This window comes from Orbicella faveolata, unplaced genomic scaffold, assembly GCF_042242905.1.
Source record: "Orbicella faveolata isolate gen_17 unplaced genomic scaffold, um_ofav_v1 contig_1, whole genome shotgun sequence".
NCBI lineage: Eukaryota > Metazoa > Cnidaria > Anthozoa > Scleractinia > Merulinidae > Orbicella > Orbicella faveolata.
In genome coordinates, this window is record NW_028301536.1 from 19,412,645 (window position 1) to 19,435,405 (window position 22,761).

At 40.9% G+C, this 22,761-nt stretch overlaps 4 protein-coding genes and 1 long non-coding RNA gene across 9 annotated transcripts; 2 read left to right on the forward strand and 3 right to left on the reverse strand.

Annotated features, from left to right (window-relative positions):
- The first annotated feature begins 68 nt into the window (after nucleotides 1-68).
- Nucleotides 69-2,146, forward strand: LOC149118334 (uncharacterized). The gene is made up of 5 exons (XM_089294067.1): nucleotides 69-772; nucleotides 893-943; nucleotides 1,030-1,135; nucleotides 1,248-1,488; nucleotides 1,589-2,146. The coding sequence occupies exons 1-5, from the start codon at nucleotides 365-367 to the stop codon at nucleotides 1,809-1,811; spliced, it is 1,029 nt and encodes a 342-aa protein (XP_089150193.1). The 5' UTR covers nucleotides 69-364; the 3' UTR covers nucleotides 1,812-2,146.
- On the reverse strand, nucleotides 1,195-6,650 carry LOC149118335 (uncharacterized). Of its 4 annotated transcripts, XR_016208582.1 has the most exons (5): nucleotides 6,398-6,650; nucleotides 5,330-5,987; nucleotides 3,019-3,280; nucleotides 2,806-2,887; nucleotides 1,195-2,164 (listed from the first exon to the last, which is right to left on the reverse strand). It is a non-coding gene; the product is annotated as an uncharacterized LOC149118335 (long non-coding RNA). The 4 variants fall into 4 exon arrangements; XR_016208581.1 differs by lacking the exon at nucleotides 5,330-5,987 and having other exon boundaries at nucleotides 6,398-6,646; XR_016208579.1 differs by lacking the exon at nucleotides 6,398-6,650 and having other exon boundaries at nucleotides 5,330-6,391.
- An 8-nt stretch (nucleotides 6,651-6,658) lies between these two features.
- On the forward strand, nucleotides 6,659-20,143 carry LOC110056973 (alpha-L-fucosidase-like). Of its 2 annotated transcripts, none has more exons than XM_089294043.1 (10): nucleotides 6,659-6,751; nucleotides 6,869-6,923; nucleotides 7,651-8,034; nucleotides 8,706-8,812; nucleotides 9,018-9,148; nucleotides 9,378-9,508; nucleotides 9,893-9,993; nucleotides 11,212-11,344; nucleotides 11,705-11,875; nucleotides 18,323-20,143. In XM_089294043.1, the coding sequence occupies exons 3-10, from the start codon at nucleotides 7,697-7,699 to the stop codon at nucleotides 18,564-18,566; spliced, it is 1,356 nt and encodes a 451-aa protein (XP_089150169.1). In that variant the 5' UTR covers nucleotides 6,659-6,751; nucleotides 6,869-6,923; nucleotides 7,651-7,696; the 3' UTR covers nucleotides 18,567-20,143. The 2 variants fall into 2 exon arrangements, with proteins under 2 accessions (XP_089150169.1, XP_089150173.1); XM_089294047.1 differs by having other exon boundaries at nucleotides 6,666-6,755.
- Nucleotides 12,102-14,491, reverse strand: LOC149118336 (uncharacterized). Its single transcript, XM_089294036.1, has one exon. It carries the CDS (start codon nucleotides 14,489-14,491, stop codon nucleotides 12,404-12,406), a length of 2,088 nt encoding a protein of 695 aa, XP_089150162.1. The 3' UTR covers nucleotides 12,102-12,403.
- On the reverse strand, nucleotides 14,492-18,148 carry LOC149118337 (uncharacterized). Its single transcript, XM_089294092.1, has 2 exons — nucleotides 17,009-18,148; nucleotides 14,492-16,570 (listed from the first exon to the last, which is right to left on the reverse strand). The coding sequence occupies exons 1-2, from the start codon at nucleotides 17,804-17,806 to the stop codon at nucleotides 14,492-14,494; spliced, it is 2,877 nt and encodes a 958-aa protein (XP_089150218.1). The 5' UTR covers nucleotides 17,807-18,148.
- Nucleotides 20,144-22,761: the final 2,618 nt, after the last annotated feature.

A 22,761-nucleotide genomic window follows, 5' to 3' on the forward strand; every position in this document is an offset into this window, starting at 1 on the left:
GGATCAAATTTCTTTACGATAAAGCCCCGCTGACATTGCGAGACAGGCGGCTCACAAGACAAGTTTCTCTTGTTGCCGGAGACAGAGCTGAAAAACGACTGCGCATGCTCATTCGCGCGCGCCGAGAAACTGGGAAAGACAACATAAAACCATAGCAACGTATACCTAAAATGGCGGCATTTTTGAAAAATTTAAGAGCGCTGAGTTTTCGCTTGGGCTAAGGAGTAAGTAAAAAAGGTTAAGCTTGAAACTTTCCTTTCAGACCGGTCGATATTAGTTCTAAAACATATCTCCTGAACACCACACTTCCCTCCTTGAACACTCATCGAAATTTTGCCGCGAAGTCGGAGTTCGTGCCGCGAAAATGCGGCTCGTGTTGCAGATTATGTTAATGAGTTTGATGTTCACGGAAACTTACGGTGAGCGGACCTGTTGGTACCATAGAAAAACCAGAAAAGGCGAGGAATGCAAAGGGAAAATGCGGAGGTTCAATGCTGCAATAGCAAGGTATGTCGGTGGCACTACGAACAGCTGGGCATGTACTCGACACTGGACCAGAATAAACCGCGAAGCACATGGTTTTTGTGCATGTCCACTTCCTGTGCACTCAACTGATATTTCAGCCAACATACCAGCGAGGTTTTATGAAATGTTTGACCGCATCGGACGTACTACGAGTGGTTACCGTCCTGGTGTGCGATGGTGTTCCAGTTGTAGGAAAAATGCAGACCAATTGTTTAAAGATGAACAAGATTACAGCCCTCCTCGAAAGGTATGGTTACCGGGAGGTTACAATAAGAACGCCCTTTAAAATGAGTGGCACATATTTCCGAGTTTCTTGTGACATGCAAATGTAAAACCGGTACAAATAAGTTCCTTTAGATGATTTCAGAGAAAAAGTACTGATGTGACATCCCATCACACCTCACCCATGCCAAAACAGGTACTTCTCATAATTTTGTATCATATTTGATGCCAGCTATGTAAAATCAGTTCGAAATAACAAACCGCTTGTTGCATTCCTCCTAGAAGTCACCGGAGGAAATGGATTTGTTGCTCAGAAAGGAGACACAAAAGTGCTGCACCTTGCAAACACAGCTTCATGTGGCAACACAACAGCTCGCAGAGATAAAAGGTGTTTTTACTGTTTTGAATCTGCTTGAATTAAAATTTAGCATCATAACAAAAACTCTATACTTCTCACAAAAATATTTTAATTTTTGTCATGGTTGATTTTTCTATTACAGAGTCAACAATTGAAAAGAGGTTGGAAGCATTTCAAAAGGCCCTGTACAGACATCAAATAACCACCCCAGACCAGAAAATTTACAATCCAGAGGCAATGAAACAGTTTACAGACAAAAATAGCCCTGGACTCTTTGAGGACATCCTTAACTGTTTAAGTGGAAGAAAAAGTTTGTCCAACAGAAGGAGAGAGATGCAAGAGCAGAGAGTGGTGTCCCTACTCCACATAATGGCCTATTTTAGGTAACAAACTTTAAATGAAGTGAGCTACCTGTAAGAAAATTGTTTTTCATTTCATAGGGGTTGTAACAATAGAAGCAAATTACTTTTACCTACATGACAGGTCACAAAAAACATCTGCATTGCAAAAGGACAGTGGCTTATACACAGCTAGTTGTGGCATGTCCTTGCAAGGCCTATCTGCTGGTCAGATTTTAGGATACAGCACCACGCCTAGGAACGCGCAGCAGTTAAAAGCAGACCTTGCTAAAGATCATGCCAACTACATATCACAACAGTTGCAGAGAGTAAATGAGGTCAGTCTGCAAATAAATAAGCAATTCTAATCAACAAATGGCTTCATGCACACTACCAAAGAATATCATTGAAAAAAAGCCATTTTGGCTAATTAATTTAATTTAATTTCAATTACAGCCCTCCTCAAAAGGTATGGTTACTGGGAGGTTACAATAAGAACGCCCTTTAAAATGAGTGGCACGTATTTCTGAGTTTCTTGTGACATGCAAATATAAAACCGGTACAAATAAGTTCCTTTGTCCAGTCCTTTGTTCCACAGTACCACCATGGTCAGCAGAGTGAATCCAACTTGTGGCTTATTGCAGGGAAAAGTGCAGAATTTCTTCTTGATCTGTTTAAGAGCATTTCACAGAACTGCCACAAATCATACCAGGTAACAATCCTGAAAATAAAAAAAAGTCATGAAATTAATAAATACAGAAGTCTAAACCATTTATTATACCATAATAAAACAATATGAGAATTTGATGATGCAAGAAAAATTGAAAAACACAAGCTGCAAGCAAGCATTTTCCACATTTCTAAAGTATTGTCAAATTCCTGAGGTGTGTTAAGACAGTTTAATTAAAATGCGTGGTTTAGGCTTCTTTACATGATTCTTAGATATGTACGATAAGGATATGCAGATATAGATATAAAATGTACCAAACAATAGAATGAATATTAAAATAAACAAACATAATTAATGAATACTGATAACATCTCTGACTTAAAAAATGGAAAATAAAAACAAACGAACAAAATTACTAACATCATGTTTTCCTCATAATAAATGTACATGTACCACTGACATGCACACAATTTAACTTTTCAACATTTCATTTATTTGACTCAGGTTGAACGTCCAGTTGCAAATAATGGAAGACCAAAAGGGAAGCCACTGTACCATCTCCCAACGTTTGAAACCACAGTAGACACTAAGTGTTTTCCACTAAGTTATAATCTCGATGATGTAGAGCCAGGCCAACAACCTCACCCAGATATTTATTGTGATTTTCCAACTTGCACAAGAGAAACAGTTACCATTGTTAGACTGGCCTGCTTCCACTGCTTTCACCAAGCTTGCTTGCCTTCAAATCATTGCTGCCCAATCTGTGCTGAACCTCTGAAGAAAAAAGTTCAAAAGTTAGCAAACACCTTCAACAATGGGCTTTTGTTGTCTAAAAATGCTAATGAAAGAGAAAATGGTGATGATGATGAACTCCATAAAGATGACAGCAATTATGCACCACTTACAGGCTTGAACATATCTGACGCTGAACTTTTCTACACCTCACCAGAATGGTCTCAAAAGGTTAAAAGCATCCTGGATACTTATGAAACTATCCTTCTTCCATCCCGGGCCAATCATTCATCCAGAAGTCAACCTTCAGCTACAAATACCTCGTCTCCCTCTGACAGCTCTTCTTGAGTTCTAACACTCATTATCATCCCTCCAAACCATCATGGCAATGTCACTTTCTGGTCATTCCCAAGCAGTATTTCACAGTCCACAATTCTAGGAAAAAAAAGGAAGCAATGCCTGTACTTTTATTGAACTTTTGTTTAGCAAAAGGTTCTTTTCAGAAAATGTTCAAATTCCTCTGCTCAACAGTCCACTGAGCCAGACATGGGTGTACCAGCTAATTGTGCAAGGGATTTTAGTGGGTAACAGCATCTATGACTCAGTGACACAAATCATTCCTCAAACATTTGGTGTTTACAAGCTCTACAATCATCTACTGTATTAAACAATGTAATTGGTGGCACCATTGTAGGACCTGAAATGCCTGTTAGCATTATCCCTGAAGCAAGTCCTGCAGCTAATTTACCTTTTCACTGGAGAACTGCTTTAACACACAGCAAAACATCTATTTTTATTTTAAATTCCAATACTGTCATCTTCATTCCAACCACACAAGATGTTTTCCTCTTAGACAGCCACTTACATGGGAACAGTGGAGCCCAATACAGCTTTTGCAGAATGGCAGTACTCCTTCGAATTACTTTCTTGGTTCAAGCAAGTCAACAATTTTCAGTTCACTCTTGGTACAGTCACTAATGTAAAGTTTCACTAACACTCACTAAACTTTTCCCAGCTTTTTAGCATTTTTAGCATATATTTTGCTAGCTTCCTAAATTCCACTATTTAAACTACTTTTTAACCCATTAACTCCCGGAGCTTTTTGTCTAAAAAGCGTTTTTTGAACATTTTGGACATTTTCAGGCTGGATATGAGCCAAATTAGCTGCAATCTACTCAAATAGCAGTTGGAACAGGACAGCATGCCTTTCTTTCCACCAGCATCGCGTTTTACGACATTTTGGCCAGGGCATATGCAGAAATCAAAGAGAAAGTGTGGTTTACATCTGTAAACTTTTCGTTTTTATTTTATTCATTTTTTTTCTCCTTTCCTTTTTCTCCCTTTCTTATATTTTTGCTGCAGTGATTGACCTTCTACTGGGCTTGCTTCCAGTTCAAGAATTTCCGAGAAAGCATCATCGAGACAGGCAATTCTTACCGTTTGGTTGAGGGAAATTTTGCGCACAGTTTTTCACTCAAAGTTTTGAGCATTTCCGTGCATATTTCAGGCTCCATTGACCAATTTTTATAGTTACTTACTAAATTGACGGGGAGATAAATAAGGAAAGGCATCTGTAGAAATGTGCACCAAACTGAATTTGAACTCCGACTACTGTATCCAGAAAGTAAGCCTTTATAGACTCGTTATTAGCGAAATATAAGCTTAAATCCGCAAAGTCAAGGTCAGCCCATGAGAGCAGATATTTTTTTACCTTTCCAAATTCTATGTTCAATTTCACAAGAATACTCAGCGTTCCATTAATTTTTCTGTCATATCTCCAGGAATGTTGAGTGGCAGGGTAAATACATAAATATTTCAACATGAAGAAGGGAATCATTTCCTTTACAGTTTGTTCCCGTGAAGTTCAAAAGCATGCAACGAGTGCTCAAGTACAACTGTAAGCTGATGTGCTCAAATGCGAGCTTACGTGGCAGGTTTATTCTTGCGGGTCGGTTACATCTATATATAATTATTTGTAAAGAGCAAACACGGCAAGATTTCCGTATAACCCCATACATTTATTATGCATACAGCTCTTTGTTTAACTGAACAATAGCGAAAACAATAGCGCTCCTTTGAGACTTATCTGATTTGAATAACTCTAAATTTTACCATTTTTTTCTAAGTGTCGCATACTTTTAGACTTAGATTTTTTTCGAATTTTCTATCTAAAATACGCAAAAACGGAACGATTTCTTGGAGACTTTTTCGATTTTTTGAGTTTTAGGTCTAAATTACGGAAAACCGAAACGAAATATCATAATTTTGGGCGCATTTACCGTATTTGTAAACTGAGAGCAGACTTAAAACTGCTTTAAATAATAGCGATTTAGACCTGTTCGCTAGTTTAAAAAAGCTTAAAATACTGTTTTAGGCCTAAGCAAAACCGGCTGCTTGCGGTTAGCTATAATCTTTTGCGCGGGTTAGCGACTATTATACTAATTTTTGTAAATGTAAACAAAGTGAAATAAAATTCTAGCTTACCTGCCGCGTCTCTCCGCATTTTTTTCCCTTTGATTTCCTTCCTTGAATTCAGACCCATGCGATGAAGCTGTATATTTTGTTTCTTTCCTCCATGAAGTGGCGATCAGATCACGACCTGTGCATACAGTGGTACGAGGAACACTTTACGCATCTTTGCGCACTTCGTATAAGTCGGCGATATGCTTGATAATGTTTCCAAAAGGATCATCTCCATAGTGCTGACGCCACGACCATTCCTGTAGATAGCTTTCGAAGAGATCTTTGGATGTTCCTGTACAAGGCATACTTCATTTGACTCCCCACCATGTATTTTCAATGCACTTAGTGGGCGCAGCTCTGTCTGGTTCTACGAAGTTTAGGCTGTGGTTGACTGTGAGAAGCGATTGGGAGAAAGAAAGAAATCACCCCCCACCCCCCTGCCCCCCCCACCTTTTATTCACCAGGGACCCGCACATGCGATGCATGTTTTCGTGCAGCGTGCAACATGTGTTAAACACATGAATAAGTAAATTGTAATGTTAATTTTTTGGAATGCGAACTAGTCAAGTAAAATAAAAATTATTTTTGGAGGGGTAATTCTCAACTGAACCTCGTAGTGTAGTGGTGTAGAAGAGAGACTGGTAAGCGAGAGGTGTGCGAAAGGTAAGTGGTTCGAGACCTGATGATATACAAGAAAAAAAAAGGAAAAAAAAATCCGTAAGGAACCTGGGTAACATGGAGAAAAAGAGGGAAGAGGGGAGCTAGGGGAAGAAGAGAATCGACGAAAAGACAACGCGCAATAGCGCGCCACAGCGCGCAATCAAATCCTCTTTTGTTCACACAGTAAGTAGTAATTATCAATGTATATATTCAATACCTTAGGGAGTTGCTATTGTCTTCAAAAACAATAGAGCGCATACATAATTAATAATTCTGCATGCATAATAAATGTATGGGGTTATACGGAAATCTTTCCGCAAACACCTTTGAATAGATGTATTGACAACAAGGGAGTTGAAATTTACACTTTTTTAACCTGTAAGTGGTATCCAAAATAAACTTAACAAGCGTAAAGCGGTCACTACTCACCATGGCGCTGCGACTGATGTCTGCTAGAATTTGCTGTGTTTAGACCGTCAATATAGCCAGAAATATGTTCAGGATATCAGGAACATCTGCTTGACTGAAATGACATTGAAAGTTCCATCTTCTCCATTTTTCTCGGATGATATTAGTCCAAAAAATTAACATCGAATGGCGCCAAAACTTTGCATTGATCAAACGATCGAAAATGCCACCACTCGTCGACTCACCCGCCAAAACCCTACGCATGCGCAGTCGTTTTTCAGCTCTGTCGTTGCCGGATTGTTGCCGCAGAGTTGCGCAGGGTCGTCCGCAGTCACTCGATTCCGCACGGTAACGGGGAACTGCAAACTGCAGACTGTAGGTGTAGTCTACTTTTACCCTGCAAGTTTGCCTTATACAAGAGCTTGTTTCAAGATATCACTTTTAAAGTTAATATCTTATCTTTTGTGTGATTTTCTCCTTTTGATCCTCAAGAACCACGGGAGGTTATCCAGTTTAATCCGCAAAAAAGACAGACGTTTTACTTGAGGTGAGCAGAATTATAATGTTTATGCTGTACTTTCTTTTTATTCAAGTTCCTTATATTGCTAGCGGCTTTTTCGCCATTCAGAAATGCCTGCAGTTTACTTTTTACATTAAAATGTACTAGGTAGTTATTGTTTATGTCACTCGGCTTCCGCTTGTGATAATCACATGATCGACTGTTGTGCTGCACGCAAAACTTGTTTGAGTCTAGTCCATCGATTTTTAACCATATTAACCCTAACCCTGACTGAGAATAAATTAGCATCAAACTAACAGCACTCAGCCGAATAAATAGATCAAAACCAGTGAAAAACTTTCGTGTGGGTTACATAAGAGGGTAGCAAGGCTAGGGGTGGGGGAGGGGAGGGGGTGATCCCGTTTAACAAAAGTCACGAATCACAGTTACTCTTTTAACTGCTCAGAGCAGTGATTTTTTTTAAAAATTCCCATGTCTTTTAGTTGCTTCTTATGCATCACACACTTAAGCTTTGCCCTCATCATGTGTCACACACAAATCCTTTGCCGCCCCTCCCTCATCCATATAAATATCACCTGGGACCGGTGGTGTCAGGAGATACTCTTTGACTGTGTGGCTAGGGGTTCTGCTGGGATATTTGAAATCTCACCTACACCTGACTATATTCCACTGTATTTTGCTTCCCTGTCAACCTAATCCAGCCTGGAAATAATTAGCTTTTAATTGCTGTTTTTTGTTTTCTTTATTTTTTCAGAATTACTAGAAGATAGCTCTTCAGTCTGGGACTTTGTCAACAGGAAATGAATAGTGTACAATTCATCTTTATCTTTGCCCTTGTCCCTGTGGTGTTGAGTCAATATAAACCAACATGGGAATCACTGGACTCACGACCTCTCCCCGCTTGGTATGATGAGGCTAAGTTTGGTATTTTTATGCATTGGGGGGTGTACTCAGTTCCCAGTTATGGAACTGAATGGTTTTGGTACCATTGGAAGCATGACCAGACACCCGACTTTGTGGAATTCATGAAGGAAAACTATCCACCAAACTTTGAGTATCAAGACTTTGCTCCAATGTTCAGGGCGGAGTTCTTTGATCCTGATGCATGGGCTGACCTTTTGACAAAGTCTGGTGCAAGGTGAGTTCTTGTAAAGGAGTTATATTGTAACACTAGTCAGCTTTGATGAGTGATTGAGCTCTGAATTGCAGTTTTTTTTTCATGTCTGTTATGCTGGTACATGTAGGCTTGAGTGGTTAGTGGTTGCCTTTTGTCTTCCCTTTTATTCTCACGTGGTGATTTAGTCTGCATGCTTGCTCCTTTAGAAAAGACTTGGCTCATAGCAGTCTCAAGCTTCATTTTGTACTCAATAATAGCTGTCTGCCCAGTGATTTCTTTCGCGATGAGGTTTGCATGTGTAGTTCAATGGTCCCTATAGCTACATACGTGTAGTATATACAGTGTATGTAGGCAGGGACTCTGGTCTCTGGTTAAGGCTCAACCTTGTCGAATTGTCAAAGGGTAGAGATTGACCTCCCCTGGCTCCTGTAGGGGGCTAATCCCCCCATCGTGTAAAGTATAGCATAATCACAGAACCTCAAGACCCTGTTTCCCAGTTTGGGAAATGGAGCAGACGATGATGACAGAAATGTCCAGCATTGCAGCAATGTTTTCTTTGGGAGGTAAATAGTTGACTCACAGAACTTAAATTATTGTAGTCCAGTGCTAATCTTATTAACAAACATTTTTCTTCTCACTATTTCAATGTTTAACTTGGATTTTATTGCTCAGACATTTGAATTATCTTTTAGATATTATGTCCTGACCAGTAAACATCATGAAGGATGGACAAATTGGAGATCAAATGTATCATGGAACTGGAACTCTGTTGACAATGGACCTCACAGGGATCTTGTGGGTAGGGACAGTTATTTAATATTTTGTAGTGATTTGTATTTGTATTAATTTGCATAAAAGGTAAAATTGGTCCCAATCCAGTGAATTCAAGGAGACAGAATTGACTTGTAGTAGTACACTGTACCTGGCACATCATTCTTGCTTGTCCAACACTCCACGCAAATGTGAAGTGTCCTGCTGTAACCAGTCTGTTCTTTAATTTCCAGGGGAGCTAGCAACTGCCATTAGAAGTAAAACCAACATCACTTTTGGATTGTATCATTCCCTCTTTGAATGGTTCCATCCTCTCTATTTGAAGGATCGTGCCAATAACTTTGAGACAAAGGAGTATGTTAAGGTATGCCATCCAAAAGTGTTAAGATATTGATATCGAGTAACTTGATTGTGCAGGACGACAAGGCATTTAGTTTTCCACACTTTTCTGTTTTTCATTCAAGTACCACTTGAATTAACATTTAGTAGGGAAGGATGAAGTTTGCAAGGATATTCTTGCTGACCCTTAAAAATCCCACTTAACTGATTCATACAACTGTCAGTATTTAAAGAATTTAAATATTTCATGTCAGGAAGTTCTTATGCCAGAACTGTATGACCTGATCAACACATATAAACCTGAATACTTGTGGTCCGATGGTTGCAAAGGACCTGACACGTACTGGGGAAGCAGGGAATTTCTTGCATGGCTTTATAATGAAAGGTAAATATGACACTTGGTGATACACGTAGGTCAACATAACTTTGTTTTGGGCTTTTCTTTGATTTTTAATAATTACTCTATAAATCAATATAGTTGGGGATAATGTTACCTAGTTATACGCATGCAGTGTAGGCCTACAATTTTTGTTAAATTGCGCTACAATCATCTCTTCACAATAATTTCTTAAAAATAGCATACATTAAAACTGAAATGCCGATTGAAAGTTAACATGTACCCTGAACTGCTTTTATTAATTTTGTTCAAAGTCGATGAAAGTACACTTTTCCAGGCAAGAAGAAACTTTCAGTGTTTCTGTATTATTTCAACGAATAACAGTAATGTTCTGATTCCTCTCTCACTGATTTTTTTTTGTCACATGTTAAGCCCTGTTAAAGACACTATTGTGACAAATGATCGTTGGTGTGACAATGGATGCCGCTGCCATCATGGTGGTGTACTCACTTGCGGTGATCGTTACAATCCAGGTGAGTCATAGTGATTTGAGTTTTGGGCATGCACCCCACAAGAGGTATTAAATTTTGTTGACTTTTCGACCTAATGTATATTCTTTAATAAGGCTCTATGTATAGCCAAACAATAGTTATTCCATGAGTGCACATTGGATATGAGATTATAGATAACCAACAAGGCACATAGTGTCAAGTTGGCTATAATGATCTCATATCCAACAAGCGCAAGTGGAATAATATTGTTTTATTTAAAACGCCCCCAAAATATAGAAAACTAAACTAAAAAATTTAAACACCCAAAAAAATCATAGGTATGCATGGCATATTTGTAGAGCATTGTATAATAGCTCATTACCCATTATGGCTAAGCCAAACTCTCAAATTGTATCATCCAATGATCCAGTTTTTAATAACCTGTATTATACTCTGTGGATATGGATAGTTTCTGGATAGTTTCTGGAAACACACAATTTAGAGTTTCTAATAATTAGAAATTAATTAATTAATTATTAATCTTGAGGCTAAATTAACCAGTGAACCTAATCTTTAGTTAAACCATTTGTAACTTAATCGGAAACAAACATTTCAATTTTTTTGTTGGGTTCATCCCACCTATGCTTTCACCAAGTAAATTAAAAGGCAAATTTCTGACATACACTAATCACCATTCAAATCAGTTGAGTTAGCAAAATTAATGATGATTACATTATATTGGGGTCATTTGCTGTACTGTTCAGTTTCATTGGAAGAACTGGGTGTGAGAGATTAGTGAGATTGACATCACACTTGGGAAGTAAGCATGGATGACCTTTCAGATTATTCCTAAGAAAGCCAAATATTTTTCGTGGAGCCTTCCTGAAGAAATGGTGTTCATTTTCCCGCTTTAGCTGTGGCTCATCAAGAGACAGCTCTGGGCAGACCCAATACTTAAACTGTTAGCTGTCCAATACATTATTATCACTTCAATCTCAGTAGGTTAGTTCAGTGGGAATGTATAGTGGCCTAAAGGTTCTGGCCAGGGTCACTACATTGTGTTTGTGGGCAGTTGCTCTCAGTGCCTCTTTCCACCCAGGTGTATAAATAGATACAGCCAGTAATAGACTAGTCTCCTCCACAGCCATTTTTTGGGATGTCATGCAACGCTCTGCGTGACATCCCAAAAAATGGCTGCAGAGGAGACTAGTAATAGACATTCTTGTAACATAATGCTACTAACACGTCATTTTTCCACAGGTAAACTTCAGAATCACAAATGGGAGAATGCACTAACAGTGGATAAGGGTTCCTGGGGCTACAGACGTAACATAGACATTAACTCATATTTGACCATCAATAAACTGTTATATCAACTGGCTTCTACTGTAAGGTGAGGATCCTTACTGGATTTCTTAGAACGAAAACTGACAATAGAAAGCATGAATGGTTATTTATTGTTCTTGTGGTTGATACTTTAAAGGATAACAGTTAAAAGCCGATAATAATTTTAGATATATTTAGCCAAAGTTAAGAAACGTTTTCCCTTTGGAAGGCAACATGAATGGGACCATGGTCTATCAGCAAATAACCAATGCCAAGAGAGCCAATCAAATTCTTGGATTCACATAAGCTATGATGGCATATAGATAGAATGACAACTTTTTGGTTTCTCTCCAGCTGGGTTTTGTAACACATGTACATAATTTCATTTGGAGTTCTTCAAATGTTTTTATTACTTTCCTTTTGTTAGCTGTGGTGGTAACATGTTGTTGAATGTTGGCCCGACAGCAGACGGCCGCATCATGCCTGCATTTGAGGAACGTCTGCTGCAGATGGGAGAGTGGCTGTCTGTGAATGGTGAAGCTATTTACAGCACCAAACCTTGGAGAGCTCAAAAGGACACTGATAAGAAAATTGTCTGGTAGGTTGTATGGAGTAAACTTCAGTTTTTGACGGTTTGTTTTGACAGCGCAGGATTTTAAATCCAGGACATTAAGGTAAAACTTTTCTTTATTTTTGAACTTTAATTCTCTTTTTTATTAAAACGTTTCATTGTTCCAAAGGGAATTCACCCTTTAGTATTGTGTTCATGTTGCATGTGGTTTGGGGACTAAGGTCTATTCTGTACTGATAGAAATCCACACATATGAGGACTTCACAATCTTTATTTCCTTCAATCTGAGGACTGTATATCTTCACAATCTCGGTACAATCTTGAACTATCAAGGTAAACAATCTTTTTGAAACACTCGTGCTTTTCTCTCTCATTCACAATCAACATCTCCAACTTTCTCGCTCTCAAGCACATGACTCATCTGTCAATTAACTTGAAGCTAAGCACGTGACCAGATACGTAACTCTACGCGTAACGCAATGCGTAACGCCAACTACGGATTTCGGACACTCTCCCCCCTCTTGACTTGTATGAGTCAAGAATACAGCCACAAGGTCAGTCGTTTTCCTGATTTGCCAGGCTGCTTATCCTTCTAGCCGCATCCAAAGCTGCCACTCTGCGAGGCCGACTGCTCCATTGCAAATTTGCTGGTTGCACTCGATTTGTGTCTTGTCTCTTACCTGCATTCAGCCCAGCATGAACTTCAATCGGATACAATTTCTGAACAGGCCTAGTTATATGAACATCCCTCCCTTTGGTGATTACCCTCACATGTGCCCCTCTTACCTCTTTGACGCGTCCACAAATCAACCCTTCTACCACTTCCATCTTCCAGAGGCCTCTCTTCACTCCATCTTCATGTACTACCACGACATCTCCTTCCTTAGGCGATCTTCCTTTCCCAGCAGTTTTGTTTTCATGACTCTCCCGTAAGGCAGTTAAATATTCCCGTTGCCACCTCTTCCAAAAATGTTGCAGCTTCTTAGTCAGGTACTTGTGCCTCCTGGTATATGTTGCACTACTTTCTCCAAACTCTTCTTCTGACTCTAGTACCTCTGGTAATGACTGAATCCTTCTTCCATGTATCAAATGGGATGGGGTAAGAACCTCCTCTGATGGGTTGTTGTCATCGTAAGTCAGGGGCCTTGAATTAAGGGTACCTTCAACCTCCACAAGTACTGTCAACATCTCGTCAAAGGAAAGTCTTGCATTTCCAATGACCTTTCTCAAGCATCGTTTAACGCTTTTCACCATCCTTTCGAAGAACCCTCCCCACCATGGGGCCTTTGCTACGTTGAAACGCCACTCGATACCTTTGTTTTCTAGTTCTGCTCTTACCTCAGGATGTCGAAAAAGTGTGCATATCTCTCTCTCTGCTCCTTTGAACGTCTTTGCATTATCAGACACGATCAAGGTGGGAGTTCCTTTTCGTGCGGTGAACTTCCTCAGACACCTCAGAAATGTAGGAGTCGAGAGATCTTCCACTAAGTCCAAGTGCAGTGCCCGAGTAACACAGCATGAGAATAAGCAGACATAAACCTTCTTTAACTGCTTTCCTCGTCCTTTGACATACATTGGCCCAGCAAAATCTACCCCAACCTTTGAGAAGGGCGGGGCCGGATTGACCCTAAATTCTGGTAAACTCGCAGTCGCTGGTTGGGTAAATGCTGTACCCTCCCACTTCTTGCATGTCACGCACCGGGACAATATCTTCTTCACAACTTGTCTCCCCTTGGGAACCCAGAATTTGGTGCGCAGTTCTGCAAGAGTACTCTTCACTCCACAGTGAAGGACCTTCTTGTGACATCTTTGAATTTCTAGGAATGTCAGGTGGTGGTCTTTGGGTAAAATTATTGGCTCCTTCGCTTCCGCAGGCAAATCAGCATACTCTAGCCGTCCCTTGCATCTTATCACACCCTTACTGTCTTCAGTAAGACCAAACTTGTTAGAAAGCTGCTTGTAGTTCTCTTGACACTTTAACTCTCTTTGTGCTGCTTTTATCCAGTCAATCTCTGCCTCCGTCAGCTCTTGCAAGGATAGCGGTCCATGCTTCCTCTCTGACTTTGTCTTCTTGGCCACATTGAAGCAAAACCATTTAAGCCACGCTGTCACTCTCAAAACCATCCTCATGCAACTGTACTTGTCAATTTCAATGACCTTGTCTATCCCCACAACCAGGTCAGTTCGGGTCACAAGGACGCTGGTCGTCCTCTCTTGTTCTTGACTTTCAGTGGTAGGTGACACTGATCCCTCTGAAGGCCAACTCTTTTCTGACTCTGTTAACCAAGCAGGACCTTGCCACCACAATACATTCTGCTTTAAACCAGATGCAGACATTCCTCTCGACCCAATGTCCGCAGGGTTCTCTCGACTTGGACAGTACCTCCAATCTCCATTGTCACTCAGCTTCAAAATTTCGTTCACACGGTGCTTGACAAATTGTTTCCATTCCCCTCTGTTCATAATCCAGAACAAGGCAGTCTGACTGTCCAGCCACAGTTTCGAACGCTTAACACTCTGCTGCGAGGCAAGAGCACCTTCAACATTGACCTTAAGTTTCACTAGTATAAGTGCTGCCATAAGCTCTAGCCTTGGAATTGACAGCTCCTTCAAGGGTGCCACTCTTGTCTTTGAAGTCAACATTCATACATATCTACCTACCTGGGTTCTATAAACAAGGTACACCACACCACAATAGGCCTTCTTACTTGCATCTGCGAACCCATGCAGTGAGCACTCCTCCACCTCCTCATGAGGGTGGTCATAAACACAACGTTTTACATCAATCCTATGACAGTCAATGAGGCCCTTAATCCAATCTTCCACGCCCTTCTTGACCCCTCCCTCCAGCTGTTCGTCCCATCCACACTTCTGACGACAGATCTCTTGGAATATAACCTTGACACTCACTGTAACCGGACTAATAAGTCCCAAGGGGTCATAGACTCCTGCTAGTAGCCTTAATGTATTCCGCTTAGTGGCAGGTAAGCCTTCGGCGCGCTGCGCAATCAACGTCAGATCAAGAGTGATGACATCAGCTTCGTAATCCCACTCGCATCCTAACACCTTCTGGCCCTTGCTTCCCAACTTCATGCCCACAGAAGACTTAGCATAACTGATGTCTTCCTCTGTCACCACATCTTGTTTATCACCAATCTGGGTTTTTGTTGCCATTTTGGCCTTTACCTGTGAATCATTTGTCAGCCATTTCCTGAGTTTGAAACCTCCTTCGGCCATTCGACTCTGAGTCTTCTGGTACAACTCCATACCTTCCTGTGATGTCGCTCCACCACCAACAAAATCATCAACATAAAACGAATCCAACAACTTAGCTACAAACCTTGGGTCTGAAATTTCATACCTTTTGACATGATGTCGGAGTGTAGCATTCAATAAAAAGGGTGATGCATTCAGTCCAAATACAACCCTACAAAACCTGTAGACAACAACTTGCGACAAATCAGGGGGTTTCTCCACCCACAAGAAACGCAGACAATCTCTATCCTCTGGGTCAACTTCCACATTTAAAAAAGCCTTTTCAATATCCCCTACCAGGACCACTCTATTTTCCCTGAATCGAAGCAAAATGTTGTAAAGCAAGGGGGTCAGAGGGGGTCCAACATGCAAACAATCATTCAAACATGCGACACTCTTACTTTCTTTCGAGGAAGCATCATATACCACTCTTACCTTGGTAGTAGCTGACTCTTGGCGAACAACTGTTTGGTGAGGCAAGTAATGAATCCTGGGGGCCTTTTCCAACTCTGCTACCTTTTCGATCACCCCCACTCGTAGCTGGTCTTCTATGATGTTCCCATACTCCTTGAGAATCTCAGGATCCTTCTCTAGTCTTCGCATCTGAGTTTTAAGACGATACAGACTGGTTCCATAATTACTGGGAAGTTCCGGGTGCCCCTCCTTCCAAGGTAAGCGAACAGAGTATCTGGTCCCATTGAATGAGATGCTATTTTCAAATGACTCATGAACCTGGTCAGTAATCTCTCTAATACCCAGTGTCTCCAGATCCCACAATCTTCCAACATCTTCTAGACTTTCTTGCTCTTCAACAGAGCTTGCAATGAAATTTATCTGGGTGAAGTGTACATCACTACATGTGTCTTGGCCCTTCATGGGCCCTGACAAGACCCACCCCAACTCCGTTTCTACAGCAACGGGCTCGTCAAACTTACCCCTAATTGTGCACCCTGTCTGAAAATGCCACAAGTAGTCTGCCCCAATCAATACATCTATAACCATCTCATCCCTTCCCTTACTTACATCAGAGAACCAAATCCCTTTCAAGTGGGGGTAATCAGATTTTACTAATTCTACATGGGTATTTGGTATACTAGAAATTTCTGGAACTACGTATGCCTCCATGTTAATGAAACTCTCCCCCCCTATAGGACTCACCTTGACTTGGACGACGTCCCTTAGCTTCATATCCCTTGAGTGTTGCCCAAATGTACTTATTGCAAGCCAGTCTTGCCTGGTTACAGGAAGCCACGCAAGCCGAGCAACTCCAGCTGTGACAAAGGAACGATGACTGCCGGCATCAAACAAAACTCTAACCCTCAGTGGCTGACCCTCCCCGGTGATGACTGCACGGGCAGTCTGTAGGGCTACATGATCTCCCGCACCAACATGAAAACTACTGGGGCTAGTAGTGGTAGGGTTAGCCTCTGGTCTAACTTCAAATTCACTGACTGCTGGCTTATCCTGCTTATCACAAATTGAAATGTGGTGGGACCGCCCACACTTGTTACATAATTCAATCAACTTACAATCTCGGGCTCGGTGCCCCCTGTGCAAACATTTGAAACATCTACCGTACTTAACTAAAATAGTCTTACGTGCATTCACATCGCTCACTTTCTTACAGTTCGCTGGTGCGTGTCTCCCAAGGCAAAACGCACAGTTCTCAACTTCCTGCTTTGTGTGAAATGTGTTGCTGTCCTTCCTGTTCTGCGTATTTCCACCCGAGGACACTGCATAGTAATGGTCCTCCCTCAGTTCCAACTCCTTTAAAAACGCGCTCAACAATTCCTCCATCGACCAGTTCAGAAAGTCGGCTCCCCTCGTGATGGTCAGGCGAAATGCTTCGGGCAACTTTTGCAAAACGGCGGGGACTACCACTGCTGCGAAGGTAGTTTCATCCACTCCGAGCGCCTTGAGACCTCTAAAATGAGCGCCGCAACTGTCGTATAGTTTCCTCAAACGAGTTGTATCCTTATCGCTGAACACCGGCGCTAAATTTAGCAAGTCATTCACATGAGCTCGCTGTATGGCAGTTTCCTTTCCGTACTTCTTCTTCAAAACATCAACAGCGGCCGCATAGTTCGCTGCTGTCAAGGAGAATCCCGCGATGGTTGATCTGGCCGGTTCAGTGACTAAACTTCGCAAGTAGGAGAATTTGTCAACGGCCGTGAGGCCTTCGTTTTGGTCGATGGCGCTTTCGAAAGCGTCCCAAAATTCTTGCCATTCTTGGATCTTCCCGTGAAATTTCCTTACTTCAAGTTTGGGGAGTCTTGCTTTCGCCTTGCTTTGCTGAGGGATTCCTGACGCCATGTTTGAATGAACTTGAGCGGGCGGTGACAAAGCACTCGGCTGAACTATCGGCGGTGGCGGATCAAATTTACTCATCATTTCTTCCATTCTCATCACGATTTCGTTCAACTCTGCTCTCACTCCATCACTGTTCTCAATTTCTTTCTCGATACGCTCTTCGACATGCTCGGCCGTTCCACTTGCAATAAGGTCAATTATTTGGTCATCTAATGTTTTGAGTGACTCTATCTTCAGTCGCATCGACTGAATTGATTCTTTCAACCAGAATTTATCCACTGGATTTTCGTCATCACTCAGCCTGTCTTTCAAACGATTAAGAAGTTTCGTCGCAGATCCTCTATGAGCAGCTCTGATTTTAACTTTCTTCGCTATGGCGTCGGTGACCGACATATTTTCAGTCCGCGCACGTGGTCAATCTTGTCGACGTCTTCAAGCTCGATAATCCGGCTCGAAGGACCACTGTGCTAGAAATCCACACATATGAGGACTTCACAATCTTTATTTCCTTCAATCTGAGGACTGTATATCTTCACAATCTCGGTACAATCTTGAACTATCAAGGTAAACAATCTTTTTGAAACACTCGTGCTTTTCTCTCTCATTCACAATCAACATCTCCAACATTCTCGCTCTCAAGCACATGACTCATCTGTCAATTAACTTGAAGCTAAGCACGTGACCAGATACGTAACTCTACGCGTAACGCAATGCGTAACGCCAACTACGGATTTCGGACATGTACACTGATATTTACATTGTATGAATTCACCTTCCTCTTTCACTGGGAATTTTGTTGTCCCCTGCAGTTTTCCCTTTTTCAGTCTTTGTTACTCTGTGAATGACCTTTTTTATAATGTTATATAGGATCCCAACAGAATAACTAGAGCTGCTCTCATTTATTTCTAGGTACACATCCAAAGCTGATGCTGTGTATGCCATTGTCCTTGAGTGGCCAGCTACAACGAACCTCACTCTTGTAACTCCAGTGGCAACTGAACACACTACAGTTACCATGCTGGGTTATGAAAGAGAGTTTGACTGGAAACCAGCAGGTGTCAAAGGTGGTATAATTGTCACTTTTCCTGCTATCCCTGTAAACAAGCTTCCTTCCAAATGGGCCTGGGTTCTGAAGCTGGAGAACATTAAGTGAAATTATATCAACTGCTGTTAGATTGTAGCCTGGAGACTTTCATATTAAAGGGATTGCATGCTCATCAGAAAATTTCAATAATACAACTATTAAGGAGACCAGGCAATGGATGTAGCTCAAATTTTCAGATTTACTAAATAGACAAGATCAAGCTAATTAAATCAAACGGTGGTAACGATGTTGTCATTGAGTGCTTCCATGTGACCATGTATTAATAATATATAGATTTAGCTAAGCCTAAAAGTGGAGATCGTGGGCAGGGTTGTTTGAAGCCTGATTAAGCTACATGTAACCCAGTATAAATGAGAGTTTTGATTTGAGTTTTTTTTTATTTCTTTGTTGAGGTTTTCTGTTTAGATTGCTTGCCTTTCTGAGTTTCAATAATCTCAGAGTACACAAAACATACTAAAAAACATTTCTATTCAAGAGAAATTTATACTTTGGTTAACTTTTAATCCTGGGTTAATGTTAACTTTCTTTGAACAACCTGGCTCGAGCTCGCGATCCGTTAGAAAACCAACACTTCGGCAGTGATCAACTTCAAACAACCATGTGACCCACAGTGAGCTCTAAACTTGAGCCCACGATATGGTCACGTGATGTTGGTCAGCGGATCCCTTGATTTTACAGGTGTCAATTGACTATAGCATGTATGTCCAATATTAAAGATATCACAACTGACCAATCACAGCAAATACTCCAATGATCCAATAAGAACTTGAAGAAAAGCTGCCAAACTCTTGCTTGCCAAGCGAGGAGAAACATGTAAGCAAAGGTACAGTTGTCTTTAAGTTTGCTTACAGTGACTGGTTGAAACACTAAATGTTTGCTATGATTGGTTAGAGCGTGATTCGTGAGTTTTTTAAGCGTAATATTTAGAGCTTATAGCAAATGCAAAATCATAGCAAGTTTAATTACTTTCGACAGTCGGTGAACAAACTTGAGAGAAACCTGTTAGGAATTTATTGCAAATCGTAGGGGTTAGGATTGTACTGTGGGTTGAATATTAATAAATATATTGCGTTTTAAGAACAGCAAGTCGTTGTCTAAGTGATATATTCATTTATGATATTCACATCCTGTAGTCAGAATAAGAATAACTGAGTAGGTTTAATTAGCCCAGTGTTTGAAATTAGTCTTTGCTAGTTCGAGGGAATGCTTTCCTTTAATGTGTTCCTTTGATGTTCATTGACAAATTCGACAAAACGTAAATAACATACGCTCTCGATAAACAGCAAAAATGGGAGAGAAAATTTTCTTTCACTGTCCGACAAAATTTGTATCTATGGAAAAGTGTTTTGTAAGGAAGTCATTTTGAATACAAGTAGGTGGTGATCTGGACCTGATTACAAAAGCCCTTCTATACTCATGTCATAGCCCACTTACTGACCATAGCGATATATTGAATGCACTGGGTGGTGCAGTTACAATTTTTGTCTCTGGTTTTATTAACAGTATTTTGTATCTTGGGGTTTATAACTGTTAACTAGGCTTTTAGCGAGACTGCACTTTTGTATTTTTTTTGTAAGTAGAACTAGGTCTAGTTGTTTATAAATAAAGGTATACTCAGTGGCGAATGGTGTTGAAGTACTCTTTGCGTAGGACGGTGGTAGAACGTTTTCACGTTAAGGTGTCTCTTTTGAAAACTAATTACACCCCACCAGGAACTATGTACTCCTCTCTGAAGGCTCGTTTACGCGTACAACATAAGCAAATATAAGAAAATGGAACTACAGTCGAACCTCTCCACAATGGCCACCTTGGGGCAGAGGAGAATGGCCGTTGTAGAAAGATGGCCGTTAAGGCCTGTCCAAACGGGAAACGTTTGGCGACCAAACACCATCAAACATTGTTTGGTGACCAAACATTTTACCGTTTGGCCACCTTGTTTGGTGCTGTTTGATCGTGTTTGATCGTGTTTGGAAAAAATTGAGGGCCATCAAACATTCGATCAAACAACTTAAAACATTTCTATTGTTCTCGTGTTTGATGGGCGATGTTTCGTTCGTTTGGACAGCCGTACAATCTCGTTCCCAGAGTCTTCGTTCCCCTTGACCAGCGGTCGGGAAACGAGAGCTCTGGCAGCAACCATCTTGGAATAACCGAATGCTGGTGATTCTGCCTATCCGGTTTCACTGCGCAGTCTGCATCTACGGCGCATGCCTGAAATGGTTGCTCCCAGAGCTCTCGTTTTCCGACCGCTGGTCAAGGGGAACGAAAACTCTGGGAACGAGATTGACAGCCGTATCAAACATGTTTGGCGCGCGCATGCGTCCGACGCTTGCTCAACGCCTTGTATCCATAGTTTGATCTGTTTTTGATCAAACATGTTTTTACCGTTTGGCCACTCACTTCAATATCAGTATGTTTGGTCACCAAACAATGTTTGATGATGTTTGGTCGCCAAACATTTACCCTTTGGATAGGGCTTTATGGGGCGGTAGGGGTGTAACATGACACCTGGTTTTTCGGGAGTGCAACATTTCTTTCGTTAAAAAATGCTTAGTTTAGCTTATACCGTACGTAACACAAAATATATCACTAAAACAGAAACTAAACAGAAACAGAGACCAACGAACCGCGGTACAGATCAAGTTTGGTGACCTTTTACAATAAAAAAACATTGCAGACACCAGTCGTCAGTCACTGGTTAAATGGCCGTTGTCGAGAGGTTATTTTGGCAGTTGGGACGCGTTTTAGTGGCCATTGCTGTTGTCGAGAGGTGGCCGTTTTTGACAGGTTAAAATAGGAGTTAATGTATGTACTGTCCGCGGGGACCCAAAAAGTGGCCGTGGTACAGACTCAGAGGTGGCAGTTAGTGGAGGTTCAACTGTAGTTCTGTTCTCTTGTGCTTTTACTTGCATCGTTGCGTCATGGGTTCGTTCAGTTCCTGAACTTTCCCTTTCCTCGCGCGCTATATACTAGTTATGTAACGCTTTCGAGTGGTAAAAAAATACAAGTGACAAGTGGGATATTAACCTCTTACTAACCGAGTGCGAGGGCCGTACTGGGGAATATTGGCCCAAGGTCGTGGCAGTACGGACCGAGCGCAGAGAGGTCAGTACAAAAACGACCGAAGGCCAATATTCCCCAGAACGTCTCGAGCTAGCTAGGTTAGTAAGTAGTTTATTATATGGCACTCGGGCCATGCTTGTTTTGAATTTGCCGGCTTTCGAAAACAAAAAATACACAGCTTATGACCGTTTCCATGGAAACTATCCGTATGGGGAAATCCCGACCAAGAAAGAACCAATCAAAACGTTCCGATTTACCTCAAGACTACCTTGCCATATGATAATCCATGGTATACAACTCGAAACCGTTGCATATAAACTATTTCATAGAAAATACAGTGCTCAACACAATCAATGGTACATACGCCCGGCACATGATGGGAATGTACAAAGATTTTCCTCGATTCTGATTGGCTGTATTTTCTATGGCATGATAACAAATAAATGTACTGTAAACTGCTAGTGATTTGAACTTGAACATGTAAGTGAGTAAAAATAACTATTTCTTTACCTTGAATTGCAAGCTCGCGCGCTGTAGATAGCGGCTAACGATTACTGTTTTGGCTCTCTCATTTTTAAAAGGAGCATAATAAAAAAACCTTTTCTTTAAATTAAAGTTGAAATCTCGACTAGCTCAATGAGACATTCATACAACAGGCCAATGTAACAGTGCGTCATGAAGTAGAATCAATTTACGGTCAGTCTACCCAGCTAACTACTGACAACACGGTCTAGACATGAAGAGAAACGAATTTCATCTCTGTCTATGCGATATCTTTCAACGAATTTCTGTCCTATTTACTAAAAAAACATTTCCATGTTGTTTGCTCCTGGCCCAGAAAGTAGCTTCGATTCGGAAGGGCCGGCGTTCAATGCTCGAAGGAGGACTCCAATTTTTGTTTTGGCATTTAAGTATACTACTGAAGAGTATCCTTTTCCATACAATTTTCTTTTTTTCCCTTCGAACTAAGTTAGCCGGTTAAAAACTATTTTTAAAAAAGAGACATCCTAAGCCTGGTTGATCGTAAAATACCCATCTAGCCATGCCTTTATTTGCTTTAAGTCCTCTTTCTCAGCTCCTAGCCAATAGGTGAAGACCTTAAAAAGTAGGCATCTCATTTGGAACTTCAATTTTTTTCGTTTGGAAAAGATGTAATGTATTTCAAAATACTCTATAAACT

Coding starts and splice junctions, on each gene's coding strand:
- LOC149118334 (XM_089294067.1), top strand. CDS start 365: ATGCGGCTCGTGTTGCAGATTATGTTAATGAGTTTGATGTTCACGGAA. Junction 944..1,029: donor CCTCACCCATGCCAAAACAG/GTACTTCTCATA, acceptor CATTCCTCCTAG/AAGTCACCGGAGGAAATGGA. Junction 1,136..1,247: donor ACAGCTCGCAGAGATAAAAG/GTGTTTTTACTG, acceptor TTTCTATTACAG/AGTCAACAATTGAAAAGAGG.
- LOC149118336 (XM_089294036.1), bottom strand. CDS start 14,491: ATGTTGACTTCAAAGACAAGAGTGGCACCCTTGAAGGAGCTGTCAATT.
- LOC149118337 (XM_089294092.1), bottom strand. CDS start 17,806: ATGTCGGTCACCGACGCCATAGCGAAGAAAGTTAAAATCAGAGCTGCT. Junction 16,571..17,008: donor GAGGTCTCAAGGCGCTCGGA/GTGGATGAAACT, acceptor ATTTGTGATAAG/CAGGATAAGCCAGCAGTCAG.
- LOC110056973 (XM_089294043.1), top strand. CDS start 7,697: ATGAATAGTGTACAATTCATCTTTATCTTTGCCCTTGTCCCTGTGGTG. Junction 9,149..9,377: donor AGACAAAGGAGTATGTTAAG/GTATGCCATCCA, acceptor ATTTCATGTCAG/GAAGTTCTTATGCCAGAACT. Junction 11,876..18,322: donor ACTGATAAGAAAATTGTCTG/GTAGGTTGTATG, acceptor ATTTATTTCTAG/GTACACATCCAAAGCTGATG.